The 16232-nt window shown below is 38.9% G+C and overlaps 1 protein-coding gene across 4 annotated transcripts in view; it reads right to left on the bottom strand.

The window, feature by feature from the left end:
- Window positions 1–12122: 12122 nt before the first annotated feature.
- pax2a (paired box 2a) overlaps window positions 12123–16232 on the bottom strand; it is a gene marked incomplete at both ends in the record, with an annotated part of 28473 nt that continues 24363 nt past the window's right edge. For 2 of the 4 annotated variants that reach the window (XM_079249084.1, XM_079249085.1), the window contains 3 exons: window positions 12123–12244; window positions 12351–12437; window positions 13560–13661. In XM_079249084.1, coding sequence (XP_079105210.1) covers window positions 12123–12244; window positions 12351–12437; window positions 13560–13661 — 311 coding nt within the window. Of the gene's footprint in view, window positions 12264–12350; window positions 12438–13559; window positions 13662–16232 lie in introns of all 4 variants that reach the window. The other 2 variants (XM_079249087.1, XM_079249086.1) reach the window with 1 other exon arrangement.

The following is a 16232-nucleotide window of genomic DNA, read 5'->3' as shown; positions in this document are numbered from 1 at the left end:
AATGGATTAACATTGCTTGTCAAGGGTAGAGATATGTTTTACATTTAAGTCCACTGGGGAACAAGGTCTCAGTTTAACAAGACATCTTAAGTTGAGATGGGTCTTGTTAGTGGGGATTCAAAACTGGCACTTAGACAGTTTAATATTTGGAAAATGTGTGAGAACGCTGTTTTGCTGGCCTGTTTGTGTGTAACTGAGTGTAAGAAGTCAATTATTATATTGCAACAGTCTGCAGGCTGTGATCTGGAAACAATGCAATCAAAGCCCAGACAGTTTGCTATCACTTCCAAACTACATTATTAACAACAGGCAAGCTCAAATTGGTTTAGTTTTATATTCTAATTAGTAAAACAGTCTCATCACGTTCTTTTTCTTTCTGACTTTTTGAGGAGAGATTTAAAAGAGAGAAGCTCAACTGTGCACTTTCTGACGATGCAGCGAATATAGGTTCTGCATGACCGTTTGGATCAAAGAGTGGTTATCTCTCCTATTGAGCTGTTCTCACCTCTGTCTTCTCTAATTATGGAGTGGACAACAAGAATTTCCCTCCATTAATCAGAACCCAATTCATGGGTCAGACATCACAAAACTACTAACAAGCCAAAATGCAAAAAGAGGTGTGGAAATAAAATAAATAATTACACAAATAAAAACAGGACAAGCATCTCTTGAATGTCATAGATGCCAGGGAATTGATTTCTTCCCTGTTAGTGGGAGAAAATGGGTGAGAAACTACTGCTTAGCCAGAGGTTCTACTAAATTAGATTCACCTTGTGTGTTCAGTCAGCAGTCAGTCAGCAAAGTCAACGTGAACTGGGGTGAAGTAAGCACATATTCATATTAATTGGCTTTTTTTCTGCTGTGAATGAAATAATCCTCCATTCTGACCACGGTGAAAAGCTCTGCATACATTCGGACAAGCTGTTTCCATCCATATTTGACTAAAAGCTTGTATTTCAGAATGTTTTTCTAGAGCTTCTGTTAACAACATGTCAAAGGAATTTGTTAGTATCATGACGCTTATTGGGATGCAAACTCTGCATCTGTGTGTCTACACACCTACAAGGATTATGGGGAAGAGTTTTAGCAGCTGAGTGAAGTTAAACAAAAAGAAAGAAAAGGTTGTTGTGCTGAATTGTTGACACATGCTGGGTGCAATCATCAGCTTTCCACTAAAACATCAGATTAATTCTGACTTGTACAAAAGTTGACAGGATGCCAAAACTGGAGTAGTCTCAAAATTTAGACGAAAAACAAGATATTCTTATTCCTAACTTAAAAACCTTTCAATGCTTTTCCACATTTATGTTTAGGTATAATGTCCTGCCCTACTTTGCCAGTTCTTGATTAAAATGTTGACTTTTTGCTGGGTAATAACCTGATTAATGTAATTGAATGTAAAAGGGCGTAGCTCAGCAGCACTGCTGATCACTGGAGATGGATTAGGAGAGAAGGCTTTCAAATTGAATACAGTTCTCCCTCCTCAGCTTGTTAATTGTGCCGTTTACCACTACCTGAGTCAGTGACCACTGCTATTTAGTCTCTCTAATGATGATGCACAGTCGGACCCAACCACAGATAATTAAAAAAGCCTTCCAGCACCCACCCCCCCCCCACTCTCTCTGTCTAGAGTTTGGTGTTGCATTGACAAGCCGCACTAAGGCCAGATATTGAGCTGTCTGCTTTGTAGAGTCTTGGCTGCAGAACCATGTGCTCTTTAAATGCTTTTATGTTGTGTCTTCTATGGAAAAGAAAGTGATGTATAGATTTTTACTATATGGCTGTTTATTAGTGAATAGAAGTCAAAAGTTTTCTCAGCTTCTGTTTAGATTTTTTGCCTCTTTGTGTCAACTAACCTTAAACAATTCAGTTATTAACTTGGAACATAAAATAATGATTTAACCTTCCCCTTTGAAAACTATTAGTTTTAATTCTGTTATGAAATATTTTCATCTATCGTTTCACTGAGCTGCAGACATATTAGAGGCCACAATTAACTTTTTTTTCTATGAAGATGAGTCTCATAGAGACTAAACCGTGAAATAAACTAGGAATAAATTTGAAAATGGTATCCACAGGTTTGTCATTTGATGCTATTTATCTGTTAAGAATGTTGCACAAAATATGTCTTGTTTTCATACAAATTTGTTAACAACTGGAGTATGTGAAAAGGAAGAAAGTGTTAGGGGTGTGCATGTTGAGCTTTACCATTTGATACTTACAACTTTGAATTTTTATGCTTAATGTTTGTAAATTTAGTAACAATGGATTGTATATCCTCAACAGGCCTCACAAAACTTATTAAATTGACTTTTTCCATTCTGAAGCATTCATCTGTTACTGCCAGCTGAAACTGGCTGCTAAGCTGCCAAATTGGGTGAGGTCATAGCAAAATTACAGCAAAGCTTTTACATGTGACCCTCCTTCTGGTGACAGCACAAAAGGTTCAGAAGCATTTTAAAAAGAGCTGGTGCAGTAATATGAGCTAAATTTTGTGTTGCAAAAAAATAAAAGAAAATGTTAATAGTTATAAGGTGAGAAGGACAAGACTAATTAGGCGGTTTTAAACCATGGACTTGGTTTTCTGGATGATTTAAAAAAAATGAAAAACAAAAAGTGATTTGTAATAAATGTGTTAACAGTTGTTTTTCCCCAAGTATATTTGACAGAAGAACATATTGGTGGCGATATGTCTGATCATTGGCAAGTTGGCTTGTGTGGCTAACTGTTTATATGGAATTTTATAGATTAAGCAGACCACAGGCTATTAGCTTAGGTTGGACAGGAAAAGTTTAATAGATGCTCCACTGTTCTCTAAATTAGTCAAAACTGTAACCCCATAGCACCTGAGCATGTATTATAGAGCACTTTTTATGTTTTATATGGGACATTAAATTAATTCAATTTTGGACATTAGTTTTCCCAACTGAAAGCAAAAGAAATAAACAAAAGAAAACTAGAAGCACCAAGAGATCACAGATAAATTATACCTTAAAAAAAAAACATGATAAAACCCCAAAAAGACTCAACAGCCTGCCTATGTTCATTTCAACCAAATAAAACGATTGATTTCTATCATCAGGATAGATGACACATCTTATTTAGAATTCGTGATCCTTTAAACATATCTCTAAATACTAAAATGAGGAAAATATGATGAGGAATGAGGAAAGTCGTGAAGTTGTTGCAGAAATATGCATTTTCTCTAATGTTAACATATACCATGCATGTTGTCATCTTGTTTTTTTCTTTTTAATGATTCTGTGCATTAGTTGTTAAATTTGAAGCTATAATAGGAAGACTTCTTGGATTCATACAATGAATGTAACCAGTTGTTCATTATTCCATTTAAAATTTCACTAAAATTTAATAATATTCTGGCTATAACTTTTTTAATTATGTTGCTTACAGGCTGAAAAAAGAAGGAAAAAAAAAAAACAAAACAAAAAACAAAACAAAAAAAGCAACAAAAAAACAAAAATGCACATTTATAGTTTGTGACATGTAATAATGTAACAACAATTTATCTGATCTCAGATATTCTCCTCAGAGATCACAGTTAACTGTGAAAATGTTGCTGATCTTAATTTTTGGTTACTCTTTAGATGTAGTTTTATTTTACTAATTTTTTTGTATTTAATACATGGAGATAATACATGAGATTCTGCATTCATTAAGTTTGCTTGTAGAAGATTTAGCTCCAATCAGTGTCAAGCATATCAGAAGTGAATATATCTTTCTGAATTTAACCCCCTGAATTAGCTCCTGAATAAGAAGCATTTTAGCAGGTCTGAGAGGAGGAACAGCAGTCTGTGAATTACACAGCTTGCAGTCTTTAGTAAGTGCTGAAATAATTAGGAGAGAGAAATCTTTGGCTGGTGCAAACTTCCTTCCACCACTACAGAACAAAATAATAAAGAGAATGTGTTTGAGACAAAGGCAAGAGACCCCCATGGTGCCTGGGTCTCTGCTTCCTGTCATGAGTATTCCTGCGGGGTTTCACATGACAAAACGCAGAAAGTTGTTTTGTCCCCGTGCCTGTCACGATCCACCCTCATAACCGCAGCTGTGTGTCTGTGTGCACGTGTGTGAGCGTGTATGCAGTTGGTTGTGCACTTGCACGTGTGTTTGCGACTGTGCTTTTCGTTTTTTTGTGCTGGCATGTTGTCTTGCTGTCTTCCCTGTCAGCTCATAGCCTGGCACCTGCTCTCATGTTCCTAATTAGTCTCATTTATTTAATTATATTCTGCTGCACATCTCCTCTCTGTTCTTAGGCAGATTCATTCTGTAGGTTTCACTCCCATCGTTCTGCTCTCCGTTTGTTTATATGCAACAGAGAGCGTGTATATCTGTTAAATTTCCCCCAAATAGCTGCTGGATAGCAGAGATGTTTGTGGTAGGTTGAGTTTTATAAAAAATAAATCCTTAAATGGCCATGTTGTCATCCTTTCAAAAGATGTTCTTGGTAACTTTTCCCCATCGAAATTAGAAGCTGAATGAGCCGGTTTTTGCTTGCAAGACAAGCTGACAACCAGCTTACTCACAAGCAGAATCTCCTCAGTAAGCTGTAGGAAAACAAGTCAAGTTTCAAGCATGGTGAGTAAACAGAAATCAGGAAAGCACTTTAGCTGTGACAGTCGGCCTAAGCACCTCTTTTTTCTCTGTTAGCTTTTCTGTTCCATTTGTCAGCTTCACTTGTCCTGTATGCCACGGTTATCTATTAAGTGTATTTTCGCTGTGCTTACCACTACAGTAAAGGACTGAACTGAGAGGAGCAAGACTGAGAAAGAAAAAAAAAAGGTTTAATAGTCACCACATTATCACAGAATTGGTTGTGTGAAATTTAAGTAAAAGAGTCACCAGTAAGTAATATATTTAGGTTAATTTCTTCATTTTTAAATGTAAATGGGCTATTATTCATCAAAAGCTTTAAACACTTGTCCTAAAGCTGTATTTATGTTGCATGAAGCATGATAATCCCTTAAAGCTGAACACATCTAAAAACGGGGGCATCCAAGGTGCACAAGTCCATCAATGAGCGACAGTGGAAACAGCGTTGAATTTCACTTCCTGATGTCAGAGAAGAGTGGCAGCCAGTTGCAGGCAGCCTCCCAGCTGACCCTCATCCCATGTTTTCCACTAGAGGATCCTGGGCCTGAAGAAAAGATGCTGTGAATAATTCAGAGTTGCGATGAACACTGCCAAACACGGCTACAAAAGAGAAGACCAAACTTTTGGCACCAATAGCACTGTGGCGACCTGATAGTGTTTCTGAGCATAGCTTTCTGTACATTGACCATATGGACATAATAATCACCCATGGGATGAATCAGCAGATTCTTGTTCTGGAGCCCAAAATCACACGACACCTTAATTAGCTGGTGTTGATATCGCCCTTCACTGTGTTAATTTGTCACCACCAACAAAACAGCTTCTGGCAAGCACCTATGTGTTGAATTTGATCAGCAGTTTTAAAAGAAAGAAAAGACCGTTGACGTATGAATCTACCCTGACAGGTACCTTTACCTGGCTCAAGGGTTTACATTGACTCATGTTACTTATTTACAGTCAATTACATAAAAATTAGTATGAATTTGTCTTGGTTATTTCCTGACTAACATCTGCAGCCATCATTAGATTACTTGAGACTGTTTATTTTCAGTGATATACAGTTACTTGTAAGGTGTAAATAATTGCTGCCCTCCTTGGGAGGTGTAGTCACCATGAAGCAATGAGTTGAAAAGGTCAGACATGTTCTGCACGCCAGCTTTAAAGTGGTTTATTAGCATCTCAACGACATATTCAGGAGTTCGTCTGAGACGTAATTACCTGGATAAGGTACAGATGAATACTGTATTTGGGGGAGATGGCAAGGTTGGTTGGATATTGGCTTTGTCTCCATTAACCTGGAGCACGGTGTTAAAGGATCTGTTTGTGGAGAGAAAATGACAGGGAGTCGAGCTGACGGGGCTGGACTGAGACAGTTAAAGGCCCCTCGCTGCATAGGATAATTAATAAATAAAATACCAGGGGAGCCCCTGCCATGCCTTCGTCTATGACAGGGGCTGTCTCCAGTGCGCTAAAGCATTAAATGACCAATTTCTGTCAGACTAACTTCCACCACGCTCTCTCTCCCTCTCTCTTATGCTTGCCCTCTCGTCTCCACCACACTCTCACCCCACTCTCCTCCATTCCCTCCCTCGCTTCCTCGTTTTCTGAAGTGGGGCTACTTTGCTCTCTTTGCACTGAGTTTTTCAGCGACTGATGGCTCTAGTTCATTTCTGCTGAATTAATTGGTCCCTGAATGAATTCTGTTGACAGGGCAATTCATCATGTGTTTGGCCTGACAGTGACTGGGTGTTGGGTAGGGGAGGGGGTGGAGGTGTTGGGAAGTGTATGTGTGTGTCTTTGTGTGTGCATGTGCGTGTGTGTGTGTGAGTTCAGGAGGGTTGTGTGAGGCAGTGTGGGGAGCCAGTTAGAGGTGGTGGGGGTTGGTGGTTGTGGCCTCCCACTTTTCTTCCTCCCCTCTTTGCCTAGTCTCTTCTTTCCTATCGGTCCGTCTCAAGCTGCAGATGGCTTGACGCTCACGTTGAGCTGCTTTACCAAAACATTTGGGACTGACACAAATCAACCCACCCCCCGGACTGGGGTTCTGTCAGGCAGAAGACACTCTCTCAGCTTGAAGGGAGCACACAGGTCAGTGCTACCCCATTTTAAACATATCAGCCTTTTGTTGCACCCCTGCTCACTTCCTCTTCGAATCTCCTTCCTCCGCACTTTATATGCACACACAAACACAGTAAGACGAATCCTCACATCTCCTCAGCTCTTTTGGAGAGTGACATAATAAGGTAGCGAGACATATTTAGTGCTTAATTACACTATGTGTCGCACAATGGCCATTCAAAAAGATAATTTAACTCCTGAAGGGAAATTGCTTTGCACTGCTGACTGATCTAACAGGGATGGGAATGGTATAATAGCATAAAGCTGGCAGATGAGGTCTGGGTTGAGAAACGCAGCAATTGCATTTCTCCAGACAGCTCTTCCAGTGCTCATTATTCTAATTGTGAACTATGCTACAACGCAGGATGCACACAGAGCCCGAGCATCCTTTGAGCTTGAACATGGAGACCTCTTTAGGCCGCGTTGAGTCAATCAATGCTCACTCATTACAAACATCACAAAGTCATGTTCTTGTCGCCTGGATGGTCTCACCCGCCGACAGTGAAAATAACCTCATAATCATTGCTCTGTCAGGATCAGGATCATCAGAGACCAGGCCTAAACTCTCTGGCTTCTGCGCTACGCTGAAATAATCATACTTTGAGGTGGTGATTTATTTTTTTTCTTTATAATTCTTTATGATTCTTTTAATCTAATCATTTCAAACACACACGTACTTTATCAAGGCTTTCATATCTTTGTTATACATTCAAATTTTCTTTTGACACACAGCACATTTATGTTTTTGAGAGGCAACATAGAGTGTCTACGTGATGCAACGCTAGATTACTGCAGTGCTCAGTCCCCCCCAACACAAATCCATTTGGGATTAGCAGAGTTAACGAAGGCAGCATCATGAACAATACTGCACCCGTGCAGCCACTAATTAAAGCTGCTTCTAATGAGGGCTTGTTGATTGACACAGGAGGGTTGGCCTCTCCCCTCACTTGCATCAACTATGACAGCCACATGATGAGGCTGATGACAGGCTCCCATGAAGGCAGATGACAGGACGTCACTGTGAGACCACCACCATTCGTTGTCTCTGAACAATGCCACACAAGGGTGACACTGACGCATTCATCCAGCATTAATCTGGAGATGTTTACACAAAGAGTGAGGGTTGAACATTGAATTCTAGGTGTTTACATTTTACCTCTTGTGTTTGTTGGATTCCTGTGGGTGGAAGATTCTTGATGTCCGAAGGAAAGTTCAATTTCAAGTGAGGGTGCTGACTTAATATATTAGAACCCAGGTTACATATAAATTATTACTATATGAGGAAGGTATACACAATAACTGTCCATGTACATTTAAACTAGATTATATAGTTTAGTTTGTTCAAGTTTATTTGATCTGCTTGTGTGTGAGGTGTCATCATGCAGACTGCAGGTCCCTTTACTAATGATGTATGTCCCTGCATCTACAGTATCTACAGCTCCAAATAAATAAGTTGAAAAAACATTAAACCACTGACCTTACCTTCGAAACAAATATCAAAATAGACAAAATAAGAACAGCTAAATATATTAATAAAAAGAGCAGCAAATTGCAGAAGTATAAGCAACACAGGCTCTTTTCAGAAGGAATCGTGGAGAAGCACCATGGTAAATTGTGTGCAAGGAAGTTTATAAAGTTTCTCTACATTTAAAAATGATGTAATTTAACCCACCATTCTGATGCCAGATGCTTCAAATGAGTTAGTTTGCTCCAGACTGTCCAGCAAGCTCTTTAAAGCTGTCTTATTTTGCTGTATATATTATCAGTGACAGACATGAATCACACCAAAGAGGCCTAGCTGTAGGGCATCACCCAGTCAAGCTGACAATGAGGGTGAAGTGTTTGAGTAAATCTTTTACGTGGCCCATTGGCCCCCATGGCAGGGGCCTCTCCATGTGGGTTTGAGAAGCCCCAAGGATGACAGGTGCTTTTCGTAATGCCTAACTGATGAGAGCCAATCAGTGGGCTCCATTCTGCTGGCGTGTGTGTCTCATCTCCTGTTGTTGTCATCTGGCCTGCTAAAGTAAAGATGAGCTTGACTGACAGATGCATCCGGGTTCACAGTTTATTGGTTTCTACGAGAGAGCCAGATATGCCAATTTAGACAGGGTAGTGACAAAAAAGTTCCCATCTAAATGGAATAATTTTACCACTGGGAATTCTCAGCTGGGAGAAGCGGGAGTGTATGTCTGTGTGTTTTATCTTTTAACAAGGCCTGAATGACAAACACATAGGACAGTTAGGGGCTGACAGAAACAGCAGCTTTTGATGCTTCACAGGGGATCCATGAAATAAACAATAGGCTGAGGAAGCAGAGAAATTGAATTATATCTGACTGGGTTTGTGTGTTTCAGAGTAGGGAGTACAAAGTGAGAGTGCGGCAGCAGCAGTGTGGTAAAGCAGGATGAAACCAATGCATCATTAAATATACTGGAAGTGAGAAGCTGTGGCAACGCTCTCCTGCCTTCTCCACTGTTCTCTTCGTTTGTTTAACTCTCCTTTGTTAATGCTGCACACACATGCATTATAAAAAGCAGTTGTTTTTTTCTACAAGGACTAGGACTAATTAATATGTAATCATAATTCATATAATTTTCCCACATGAAAAAACGCACTACATTATGCTGTGCAGCCTTTGTGAATTTCAGAGCTGTAACCCGTGAGTACTGACTGGTCATAAAAATCAAACACACAAGCAACAAGGATGCTCCCCAGGAACCTTGAACTCTGAACCATTTTCTTATGGGGTTAATAATGAGAGGACACCAAGTCAATGACAGACATATAAAAGAATTTATTTCTCATGTGCACAAAAAGAATTCGAACAGAACTGAAACAGAACAATGATTGAGGCCACAAGGCTTTCCTTATAGATTTTCATCAGAGATCCTTTTTATGTCGGTGACACATCTCCTGTTTCATCTTTACAATAGCAGAAGGCCCAGTCCAGCAGAGGTGCTCCACTTCCTAAAGCAAAGACTTTGCTTGACTGCTTGCATCCTGTGCCGTACCATATTTCTTTTTCAGATGTGTCAAGCTGCAAGTGGACAGAAATAGGCAAGTGCAATTCCTACAGGATAGCTTCTGCTGGAGAGCAGGACCACTGTCTGTTTCTCTGTTTTCTGGTGCCCTTACCAGCAAAGCAAAACCCTGGTAGTGATGCTGCATTAGATTTTATTAAATAAGAGAAAACTTCACCTTGGTTGAATTATGCTAAATAGTAGTATTGGTAGCAGAATGGAGGAAGGAAGAGGATGCCTGGGAATAAATTTGTTTTTGTATATGGAGGCACAGATCAGTGTAATTTAAACAATGATCACTGCAAATGTTCAGCTGCAAACAGGACAACATATTTGATTGTTGTCAAGGACTTCAGTTTGATCTTCATTTAAGAGAATCTGTAGAGACAAAGTAACCAAAAAAGTTATCTTACTGAGGAGGACTTTTTAATTATTATTTAACTTTTGTACTGTTCTCCAATGGGATTGGTTCCTCTGAGCCAGACAGCAAAACATGACACAGAAAGCCATTAAACTCATTGCATAGTGACATAAAACATTATGACAATATCATGAAAACAAAGCAAAATGACAAGGACAACCTATGCAATGTTAGCATCTGAAATCTGCTATTGACGTAGCCATAGGTGATAGAAGAGTTGTGCCTTTATCATAGCACAACATCACATTTAGACACAAATGTAATGTATGTTTCTTTTTTTTTTTTTATCAGTCTGTATATCTACAAAGGGAGCCAGTACATTAGTATGATACTGCAATGGTGCATGTGTATGACATTATATTTACAAAGAAGAATTGTCTTCACATTATACACAAATCATTCTATAAAGCAGCACTTGCAGTTGCAGTTGGAAAATATTGAGACACTGAATTTCCCCTTCTTCATTACAGTCATATGCATCATGTTGTTCACATGTCCAGACATACGTGTTCAGACTTGAGTTATTTAAAAGATAATACTGCTTTAATTATGCTTATATATACTGTAAATAAAATATTAAATATCAAACTAAGTCTTTGGCAAATGTAGTTAAGGAGTACATTCACAAAATATTTTCAGAAACGCAAAATGAATCTGTATTTCTATTTTAAGCCCCTGTGAAGAGTGGAACGCAACCTCATGGAGGGAGGTGGATATGTGTTCTTAAAGGCAATTAATTTCATTGAACAGGTATGAATTTAGGTTGACAAAATAGGTTTGTAAGGCAATTGTTGAAGCTAATTTACAGTTGGTTTGCACAACTGCATACAGCTTTCTATACTGTGTAGGCATCTAGTGGTATGACTAAGTAGCTGAATGAAGTATAATTGGATTGAGAGTGTTTCTTCATGTAGCCACTTTGCTATGACTTACAATGTCTGCAGAAGCTTGAAAGTATGTTCACATTGAAACACATCTGTTTGCTTTGTGTTTTTACACCAATGCAACATTACTTTTTGTATACGCTTTAAATAGAACTTAATTTTAAGTGAATGTACTAAATCAATGAAAAAAAAAACCCAAAAGGATGAGGTGTTAGTGCAAAAAAAAGAGCAAAGGACGAGACAGAAAAATGAAGGGAACGTGACAGCAATTCTGAAAAATCTTTGATAACTTTAGTTTACATTAAAAAACTGTGACAGAAAAAAATAATTTAAAGTATTTAAAATTCTGGCAAGACCCTTTTAAATTCATGGTCACCACATTTTTAATACTTTGCAAAATGATTTACATTTTTACATTTGATTGTTTGCCACAGGGAGGGAGTGTGACGTTGCCATTGGTCAGTAAACATCGCAGCTCATGCTGTGCTTATTTTATAAGTTTTGGGACAGAAACGGGAGGAATAAAGAAGCAGAAAATGTCGTCTAAGCACCAGAACAAAGAGCCAGTCTACAGTGTCAAGCCAACATCTCATGAAGTATCAGAAAAGGGACAACAACCCTGGTTCTAGTTGGTACACTATCAAGCTGTAGGACCACTGTCCTCTCCCCTGGACTTCTCTCTTTAGAGCAGAAAAATACTGCAGTTTGTTACACAAAGGAATGTGAGGAACCATGAATAAAATAACAACAACAATAACAGCAACAAACAAAAATAAAAAAAACAACAACATTTTTCCACATGGTGCTCTTCACACTGTTTTTCTTCATTTTATATTTTATAATATATATATTTATATAATCTTTTAAAGTCATTCTGGAAATGTTCAGGCCTGTAAGAGCATAAGGGCATGACAGGTGAGCTCCAAACGCCCATGGGCACCTCTGACCCAAAGTTTGAACACTGACGTTGGGTGCACTGGCACCGACCTCGCCCATCCTTCCTCCACATCACGTAAGATGACGGGGTTTCATGTGGGATTCCTCCTTGATTCCCTTTGACCTCAGTGTTTCTCAGACAGGGACAATATGGAGGCCGATGCTCTGGCCCTGCAGTTTGAGCTGGTCTCCGTGGTAACTAGTGGCGGTCATAGGCAGTGGCAGCAGTGGGAGGTGCGGAGCCACGGGATGCGGCACTATAATAATAAGGGGAACCTGAAAGTTAACAGAAGAACGAGCCGTTGGAAACCAATGTTAAGATCACATCAAATCATTTAATTTACAATCAGCAAGTGTACTTACTTAGTAATGCTGGATTACTGAACCGCCAAGCTTCGTTGTAAGTTGTATATTGTGGATGAGAGTAAGGATTTCCAGAAAAGTCACCTCCTAAAGAACAAATTGGTAAAATCAATCTTTAGTAAAGAGCTTTCCGGCAGGAACAAGTGTTTTTTTTTTCTCTCTTTTCCTTTTTTTTTTTTTTTTTTTTTTTTTTTAATTTAATCATAGTGTAAAAAAATAACAATGTTTTATTTAGACTCTTGATCCTCTCCCTACTTTGTTCTGTCTTTTCAGAGATGACAAAGGCTGTGTTTTAGATTAAACTACTCAGGAATGGCTTTGCTTTGCCAATGTTTACGGTCAATTACTAAATCTAAGTCATTCCCCCGGTGGAAGAACAAAAGCCACCACACTTAAAGGCATTTGTATTTTGGGGGTTAGTATACCATTGAGCAGTGGTAGACAATCTAATGACAAATTCCCATCACAAATCCTTTACGCTGCTGTGTAGGCTGCTTTGATTATTGGTCTGTGTGAGTTGTACATGTCTCTCAGCAAGAGAGGGAGTTATGTTTACAGTTGTTTGGAGGACAGATCTACACACACTGGCAGCTATAGCATCCTCACTGCTGGTTGTGTAACTTAAACTCATCCCTGAGAGAGATAGTGATTTAAATATTTACAGGCCCTCCACGCCTCTGTGTTTTGACCCTTAACTGTTTGCTGTGAACCTGAACTGCAGGTTAAGTAGAGGGGAAAGAGATACGCTCTGCAGCCCTGGGTGTCTGGGGAGGCAAGGAGAGGAGCAAAAGCCGTGTTTATCGATGGGGCTGGTGAGAGTGCGCTGTGTGGACACGGTGAGGGTAATGAGCGCTGGGAGCTGGAGTGTAACTGAGAGGAACTGTCCTATCTCATGGCCACTGATTGTGGTGATCGCCTGTTGAGTTCATCTAATGTCCTCATCCACAGACGCTAACCGCACGCTAACCGCAGTCTTACAAAGCTGTAACAAGCCGACTTCAATCCAGCAGCAATGCTTTAAGGTATCTTTACTATCTCAATTGTAAATACATGTTTACATGTTAGCTTCCCTTTTTACAAGAGTACATGCGTACTGTTCAGTCACCTGAAGTTCTGCAAGATCATCTGAAGGGGACTATGTTGTGAAAAAAAAACAACTGCTAAAAGTAAAATTAATGGTGCCATTAAAAAGGGAGTAGCTTCACCTACCAGGAACCATTCCAGCGAGTGTGGAGGTGGGGTAGCTGCCTTGTCCTGTGGGGGGAACATGAGGCGGGTAGCCAGGTAAGGTAGTGCTGGCCATGTCTCGACCTGCAGATACACAGAAAGATGCTTTAATGCAGAAAAGATTATTTGTATACTCTGGTTCATTGACAAGCAAACAGCAAACGCTGATACTGGTGCAGCATTGATGATGATGCAACAAAAAGATTGGAGAGAAACTGGTTTCAAATTAACACAGCTAAAATGGACTTCAATTCACTGCTGACTTTTTCTGTTTGTCGTAAACCAAATGAAAGACGACGATAAGCATGAACAGGACCATGTTTCTACCTTGTAGGTCGTATGAGCATAACTTGTATTATTCGTATAAACAGCCTACGCAAGAAAAAAAAGGCTAAAATACAATATCAGTGGAAATCTGACTTCTTAGTTTTAAAATGAATGTTTAGCAGTCCTACTAAAGAAATACAATGGAGGTGACAAAACATACATTTGTTTGCAAATACATAGAAACATTATAGAAGAGATAAGATCTGCAAGTAAGTTAGACATCAGTGTGACAAAAAACAAAATCTTCTCTTTTTCAGTTTTACAATAATATCAATTTCATTGCATCATTGTATTTTCCACACATTTTCAATGGGAGAAAAAATACTTCTTGTGAAATCAGTTGAAAAGGTTGCAAATGGGATATTAACCCTTTCATGTGTATGGTCACTAAAGTAGACACCTATTTACAAGCTTTTTTCTTGCATATTCATGAATGAGGATGGCATATTTGTAACTGAACCACTTCAGTTGATGTTAGTGAGTCATCCAATACATTACCAATCACAGAAGAATAAATATATGATATAACTGAACATAAATACATACATTGTAATTGCACAAGTTTTACTTAGCAAAAAATAGAAAAAGAAAATAGTACAGCTAAATTTAATAAAATATTTACATAATATAAATATGATTATATATCATTTCATAAATATTTTATAGATTACAATAAAAGAAATAATGAATGATTCTAAATAAAAATATTACTACTAAACAAAAAGCATAATTGAAAATATCTGTAGAGATCTGTAGAGGTATATTACTGTATTTAAACTAATGTTGCATTTTTTTAAATTAATGCATGCATGAAAGGGTTAGAAATTATAAAAAATGGAAAATTATCAAAGGAAAGGGAAGTAAGGTCAAATGAAAATCATTGCTACTTATGACAAACTACAAAAAGAGAAGGGTGGGATAACTGTGTAAGTACAATAATGCTTCAGCATAGTTTATGAAGTTGTATGCTGATGAACCACTTACATGCCTACATGTCATTCAGGCTAAAGACTGAAATACACATTAGTAATGAAGTTATTTTGCAATCTGGATAGATGGATGAACACACAGAACTAGCTATGGCACTAAGTCAGGCTCCAGCATCATCATACATCTTTGCTTTGTAACCCCACCCCCCTCCTCCCCCTCCCCTCCCTGCTTGGCCTCCTATGCAACCCCCCTCTTCCACCTCTTGAGCCTGTCACGAGGTTGGAAGGACTGGAAAGTCTATTGTTAACCAGAGAGACAAGCAAGTAGTCACATGTGGAGGAAAGCATGGTAGAGAGAAGTTGCTGTTAATGAGGGCCACATAGTCAGTTTAGCTCCTGTATACATAACAGTGGTGCCACAAAGAAGTGTGAAAGGTGGCCCCTTCAATGTGTTATGAAAACCTAGTTTTCTAAATGGTTAAAAATGAACACTGCAGCAAATCAGCTGAATGGCACTCTAAGATTGATTGAATTTTGATTTAGCTATGGGGCTTTGTTGGTAAAGGTGTACCTGCTACAAAAGGCTGGCTGGCATACTGGCTGTAGCAGGGGCCGTGGACATGGGCTAGGTAGCTGGGAGTGGAGGCATCTACAGAGAGGCTGGACTGGTGGGGCAAGATGTCAGCTAGAGCAGAATCCTCAACAGAGGAGGGGGTGAAGGGGGCAAAGGATGCCTCATGGGGCTCTCGCTTTACACACATGGAAGGCGGATATGACGGGTGAGAGTCTGGCAGGTGGAAAAAAAAAAGAAAAGAAAAAAACTTGATAGGATGCAGACATACAGCACCTCACATACTGTACATTTATGTCAGTCACACATGATGATAAGATGGATGCTTTTTAAAATATACTGTTTTTAATAAGACAACTATTGTACACATGTAAAGAAATAAAACATGTGCTCTATTACAGCAGAGTTTTTTCAATGGGCATAAGCAAACTCTAACAGAGTATTAAAACTCTGATCAGACTGATCTTTGAATAAATGGGACCCTGAAAAAATTGTACTTTCAATTAAACATTAACTCTCTATCTTTTAGGAACTTACGAGCTACAATCTTATATGAATACTGAACAGAAAAACAGTCTTTAGCACTTGATTTGTTCATTTACATAGCTTATAATAATAATCTCATATGCACCCCACAGTAATTCATTCAACTAAGCGGAAACATACACCGGTGAAATGTTGCAACAACACATCGCGCCTGATCAATCAAGCTCAAATGCATAAAAATTTCCCCAAGGTTTTGGAAAAACAAACAACATAATCTCACGGCTGCTTTCTCACAACAAAATCACTCCCACAAATAACCAAACAATCGGCTTGCAGACAGTT

Source organism: Telmatherina bonti, assembly GCF_933228915.1.
Source record: "Telmatherina bonti genome assembly, chromosome: 11".
NCBI classification, from domain to species: Eukaryota; Metazoa; Chordata; class Actinopteri; order Atheriniformes; family Telmatherinidae; genus Telmatherina; species Telmatherina bonti.
Note: the sequence above shows the minus strand (reverse complement) of the source record. Positions and strands in the feature narration are given on the sequence as shown.